General features: G+C 33.3%; 1 protein-coding gene across 1 annotated transcript; it reads right to left on the bottom strand.

Annotated features, from left to right (window-relative positions):
- Positions 1,726-4,663, bottom strand: LOC109350308 (4-coumarate--CoA ligase-like 1). The gene is made up of 6 exons (XM_019591525.1): positions 4,184-4,663; positions 3,504-4,082; positions 3,116-3,308; positions 2,887-3,032; positions 2,212-2,279; positions 1,726-2,094 (listed from the first exon to the last, which is right to left on the bottom strand). The coding sequence occupies exons 1-6, from the start codon at positions 4,610-4,612 to the stop codon at positions 1,857-1,859; spliced, it is 1,653 nt and encodes a 550-aa protein (XP_019447070.1). The 5' UTR covers positions 4,613-4,663; the 3' UTR covers positions 1,726-1,856.

Below are 6,476 nucleotides of genomic sequence, written 5' to 3'. Positions count from 1 at the left end.
AGGGACTGAATCAGAATTATTGCAACTAAAGTAGTAACCACTACGGGGTTACTTTTATGGGTTATGGTCCCCATTTGTAGAGCAACAGGTTTTCATGTGTAAAGGTTAAGGAGAATAAGGTAGGATGAGAATAGTGTTATCCAGGATAGGATAACACTATCCACCCATCCATAAGGCTCATAAGGCATGAGGATAAGGTCTCTCCTCTAACACACCAAAAAAAAAACAACTTTTCAGAAACTAAGATATTCTCTCATTCCCCTCTAGAGAGAACTAAAGGAAAACCATTTGACGCTCTATCATCTGGAAGATCATCTCACCCTCATACCTTCGAGATTCCGGAAATGGCTCAACAAGGTATGTTCTTCTTCTTCACCATGAACTCATTTAGGGTTTCTTCGGTCTGGACCATGGATGTTCCATTTGGGTATATGTATGGGCATACACATTCGGTTGTGGGAACAAAGTCTTGGTCATAAGGACTTCCGCATTGACTATATGGATTTTGGATGGCGAAGGAATTTCTCCAACAAATACATCAACAATTCTAAAGATATATTGTTTAAATCGCTCTTATATTATATCGTAACGAACCAAAAATAATAAAGAGATCAACTCATATATTATTTGGTTTTGTCTGCAATCATATTTTGTTTAACTTAATTGTATTTATCACATTTTTTGTTTAAAAGATTACACGTAATTTTCATGCAAGGGTAATTAGTGTAATGAAAGTATAAAAATTAGGGAGTTTGTGTAGGCGTAGAAAAGTGAGGAATTAATTGTATAATTTCACTAAAACTCAAAGAATGTCCGTATAATTTACTCTAATTATAATTATACAAGAATATAAATCATACATACACAAAAAAAAAAAAAAAGAGGAGAATATCAAATCCCTATATAGGCTAGACCATAGAATATTATTCAATTAGGAATCCAAATCATCTATTCAACTTGTAAATATATTTCATTCTTATTTTTCTTTTGCAGCAAAGGGTAGGAATCATCTATATATAAAAGTATTTTTTTTTGTCTGTTTTATTAAAAATGTTTTACTTCTAATTAAAACAATAAATAGATTAGATAATCATTCAATTCATTAAAATAGATACATTAATGATTTATAATTTATTCATTAAGTTTAAATATAAATGAATTGAATAATTTAAAATTTTAATTTAATAAATTTATATAAATTGATGGATGATTTTTCATCCAACCAAATTTATTCATTTCTCACATGATTACCATTTCACCAGAATACCAAATCACAAAGTGGTTATGGTCTTGCTTGTCAAATTATAATCTGATTAGTTTATACTATAAAATCATAGTAACTTAGTAATTTACATGAGTACATATGCACTTTGTACATTAATTTTATGAGTTCTCATGAAGAGACCAATACGTGATGCACGATACAGGTAAAATCAGTATGCAGTACGAGTGAAATTGTTACAGGTTAAGTATGTTAAATGAGAATATAATGTAATAAATTTAGAGTTTGTATCAAACCCAGCAGTATTTGGTTTCATCTAATAGCTGATAAAATTGACACTGGTACCATCTAAAATTAAAAGGCAGTTATTGAAGGAGCATACTGAGGAGCAATAAAATCAATCCATGTGTTCTGCACGTTCCTCTTAAATACATGTAATATAATTGAACAAGAACCTAATGTTTTTTTTTTGTTTCGCATCCTTTCAAATGAAATAAACAAACTGCTTGAAAATGCATCATTTTATTATCTTCCACTTACCTGCTTAAAGTAAAACAGTGAACCAACATCACAAAAGCTAAATCATGGGTATACACTAAATATTTTCAGTCAAGATACATGATTTGCTAGTAATTCAGAAATTATTGGAATTTGCCTTAATCTTTTCCACCATCCTCTCTTTGATGAGCCTTCTCATTATTTTTCCTGAAGGTGATTTTGGTATGGCTTCAACAAAGTGCACCACTCTTACTTTCTTGTAACTTGCAACATTTGATGCAACATAGTTCATAATGTCCTCTTCATTCTCTTTAGCACCTTGGCTCAAAACAACACTTGCAGCTGGGATTTCCCCTGCTTCTTCATTTGGTAATCTGAACCGCCATTATCAGAATTCAGAAATAACTTAAGATTTGAAGCACTTTTAAAATGTAATGCAACAAAAAAACTTATATTAATAAGAATGACAAAGATGGTGGTTGGTTACTTACGGCACAACAGCTGCATCTTCAACAGAGGAATGAGACAGCAAAATGGCCTCTAACTCAGCAGGAGCAACCTGCAATAATCCACAAAAACAAAATTATTTTGGCTTATACTTGATGCAACGGTAAGGTAAAGGTTGTCATGGGTTCAATTCCTGGAAACAACATTCCGCTTGTGGAGTAAGACTGGATACATCTGCCCTCCACATAACCAAGTAAGAGTCTTGTACATTGGACCACCCTTTTTTTATACTTCGGCATTAAGTTGAACACCCTTTAAAGTTTTAATAATGGTGATTCTGATTAAGGAGATCAAGAGGATGAGAAATTCGGAGTTGCAAATAAAGCAATATTTCCATTAGCAATGTGACTTCTAATACTTTAATTTGTATTACCTATTAAATACAATATTTCACATATCTATATATGAAAGCACATACACTATCTAGTTGGTTGCAGCATATGTATAAGAGTGTAATATATGTGCACTATCAGTGTAAAGATTCATATGTAGTCAATCATCCACCATTCATTTGGATTACTTTCTCGAAGAGTGATTAAATATGAATGATGGATGATACGATAATACTGTGTAAAACTCATACACACTATCAGCGCATGCATTTTTTCCTCATTCCATAAATCATGTTAGTCTAAACATGAGAACAATCAAGGACTTACTTGGAAACCTTTGTATTTAATCAACTCCTTGATACGATCCACAATAAACACATTTTCTTCATCATCTATGAATCCTACGTCACCAGTGTGAAGCCATCCATTCTTGTCAATGGTTTGGGCAGTCTCATCAACCTGTTTATAGTAACCTGGAAAAGACAGTGATAGTTATATTCATCATGTAATTTATCAGTATTTAATGATTTTAAGGGGCAAATTGTATCTCCATTACCTTGCATAACACATTGGCTTCTTACACAGAGTTCCCCAGGTTTGTTCCTTGGGAGGGATCTACCAGTATCAGGATCAATAAACTTGACTTCTAGGTTTGGGAGGATGAACCCTACTGAGTTTTTTTGTGGACTTACTAATCCTTTTTGTGCATGAGTAAGTGTGATGCAACTGTGCTCAGTTAGTCCATATGCCTGACAGAAAATTATTGAAGAAACATTTATCATACCATATGCCGATATGCGTATTTGCCACTAAAATCACATAACAATAAAAAACTTAAAAATCTGTTTGCGAGTTGAGTTTTTGAGGGTAGGGGAGAGAAAGAGAAGGTTGGGGAGTCATGAAATACACTTATGAGCAGCACTATAGAAGGATGCTATGCTCACCTCTTGGACAAGAACACCAGGGAACTTGTGTTCAAAGGCAGTAAGGAGTTCTGGTGCAAGTGGTGCTGCTGCAGTCATAACGGCCTGGAGTTTAAGCTTGCGCAGATCGAATTCATCCACTATTGGATTTTTCACCAAGCTGAGAATGATTGGGGGCACAATCGGCGCAAATGTGACCTCGTGCGCGATCAAGGCATTCAGAAATGTTTTCAGCTCGAATCTTCCCATCACCACAACTTTCCCTTTGTTCCTAATAGTAGCACAACATATTCCAGTGGTGCCATAAATGTGAAAGAAGGGAATTAAGCCTAATGTTGTGACCTGACCAATCATTTCCGGCCCTACGCCGAAGAGCGTAGAGCAAAGATTGGCTACAAGGTTTCTATGAGTAAGCATCACACCCTTTGCCACTCCTGTGGTGCCTGATGAGAATGGCATGGCACAAAGATCATTCTGCTGAATAGGTTCCCTTATTACATCCCCTGCATTTTCTGCTGCTTCAAGCAATTTGTTCCAATTCATAGCACCTTCAACAAGTTCATTGGCTAGCACAATTACAGGTATCTCTAGAGCTTTCAACTGTGTCAATTTGAACTCAACAAGTCTCAATTATATTAGATAAAAAAAACCAATGGAATATAAATAGAAAAACATGTTCATGATCAATTTGAAGAAACAACCTTTTCATAGTTTTCACTATTTGTGACAATTAATTTGGCATCAGCAGACTCTGCTTGTTTCTTAATTTCTGATATATGAGATGCTGGGTTTGCCCCTGAAAACACTCCACCAGCAGCCATTATCCCCAAAGCAACAATGCCATACTCTATCACATTAGGAAGCACTACAATGACAACATGCCCCTTCCTCAGACCGAGAGAACTTAAGGCCTTGGAAAATCGGTGCGTGTCCCTCACCACCTCACCATGAGTAATTCTTTTATCAGTCACAGCATCCACAAACGCAACCTTATCAGCATATAATTCAGCATGTTGCAACACAAATTCTGGCAATGTCACATTATCAGGAACCGGGACCGGTGAATATTTGCTACAAAAGATATGCTCATCCTCCTCACCTTGTACAAAATTTTCAATGCAGGTTCCCATATTGAGTGTTTGGATGAGAAAATGTGAGAGGCAAAGATGAACTATAATGATGTTGAAAATATGAGATTATATTGGCATTTCAGGTCATACATTTTGCATGGTGTGAGGGTAGCCAGGTTACAAGTGAAGTAGCATTGCAAATTTGTCATGGGCTATTTGTTGGTGAGAATTTGTTGAATCATGTCACTGAACTGACAAAGGCCAACTACAACATTTCTATAACGGTAATATTGTGGATTCATATGGATTGATTTTAATTGCGGACCACATCATATGATGTGGCCACACCATTGTGTTGCAGTTACCATCGTAATCGCATCATATCACAATTGGAGTGTGACACAGAATCACAATGATGTGGTTGTATTGGGCCGTAACACAACTGCATTAGACCGCATTTGGGCCACATCAGGGCCGTAGTGACCACAATCACACTAAACACAATTGTGACCTCAATTTAAAAACATCTGACATGTATCAGATATGAAAGTTTGTTTCAATGTTAGCAATAGAAATATTGCTATAGTCCTAGTTTATTGAAAACTTCTATTCCAATTATGAAGAAAGTTGATGGATCATATATTGGCCAACTACAACATTTCTATAAGCTGCTATGCTATTCTCATCCAATAAATTAAGAGAAAAAGATATTTACCTCAGAGATATTACAGTCATCAACTAATTCGTAAAATGTGCCTTAGTTTTGGTGAATGAGTCAGTGATTGTATATTGGTATCTTTGCCTCTTTATTAATAAAAAAAAGGTCAGACGATGGATCAGATATCAAAATTTCAACCGTGAAACCAGAATCAGAGATATTGCTGAATATATAAATCAAATGTTTACTAATAATTTATAGTCCAGTTATGATGAACGTTTATATAGATCATATTGAAAGTAACAAGGGTTAGTTCATATAGTATCTATGAAAGTATAAAGATTTAGATTAAAAGAAAACAAATATAACATAGACATATAAGACAACATAAGAATTAACAACTAAGTGTTTCCTCCCTTCCAGAATAACAGTTTAGATAGAGAAAAACACATATTAAGAAATACAATTGATTTTATAAAATTTAGAAAAATAATATCTGGTTTCCTATTCTAATATTTAAATTTTATTCTTAACAATTTCATTATTTATTCCCCATAAGAATATTATTGAAAAATAAACATATAATAATCTCTTAAAAATTACAAGTAAATAAAAAATTCTAATGTAATGAGGGCATTTAACCTTCCACCATAAAGCACCTTCTCTATCATGTTGACTTATATTCCAACTAGACAATGTTAGAATTGATTTTATTGTATCCGAATGATATCGGAATATAAAAAATTAAAAAATATTTCGATTAGCAACTTTATAGCTGCCATGCTAAATTTGATCGTATAGCCAATTCATTCTTCCACATTTCTATTATGTCTGCTAAAAACTTGCTGAACTAATATAATTTTAGAATGGAGATAATCTGTACTAAGATTTAATATTTTATTGTGTATCATTTTTATAAAAAAATATCAATTAGTTAAAAAAAATCATAAAATTATAAAATAAATTTTTTTGATTATTTATTATAATATGATTGACTTGAGATATAAAAATATAAAATTTTTTTATCATTGTTATATATCTTAACTTGAATTAGAACTAGTCATTATATCTTAATGTACTTCCAATTGGATGATGCGCGACAGCTATGTCAGATATTCGGTTGTGCTACTGATACTGTCAGAATGTAAAACATTAAAAAATTACATTAGTCAAGCCAAGATTTTTTATAATAGCTAAGTGACATTTTTGTTACTTAGCAAGTTTACTCTTCGAGATTTCTATTCTTTTTGTCACAAACCTGTTAAT

This window comes from Lupinus angustifolius, chromosome LG06 (assembly GCF_001865875.1).
Source record: "Lupinus angustifolius cultivar Tanjil chromosome LG06, LupAngTanjil_v1.0, whole genome shotgun sequence".
Taxonomy (NCBI): Eukaryota; Viridiplantae; Streptophyta; class Magnoliopsida; order Fabales; family Fabaceae; genus Lupinus; species Lupinus angustifolius.
This window is presented reverse-complemented; position numbering and strand designations above follow the sequence as displayed.

Coding starts and splice junctions, on each gene's coding strand:
- LOC109350308 (XM_019591525.1), bottom strand. CDS start 4,612: ATGGGAACCTGCATTGAAAATTTTGTACAAGGTGAGGAGGATGAGCAT. Junction 2,280..2,886: donor TTAAATACAAAGGTTTCCAA/GTAAGTCCTTGA, acceptor GGATTATTGCAG/GTTGCTCCTGCTGAGTTAGA. Junction 2,095..2,211: donor GAAGATGCAGCTGTTGTGCC/GTAAGTAACCAA, acceptor ATGGCGGTTCAG/ATTACCAAATGAAGAAGCAG.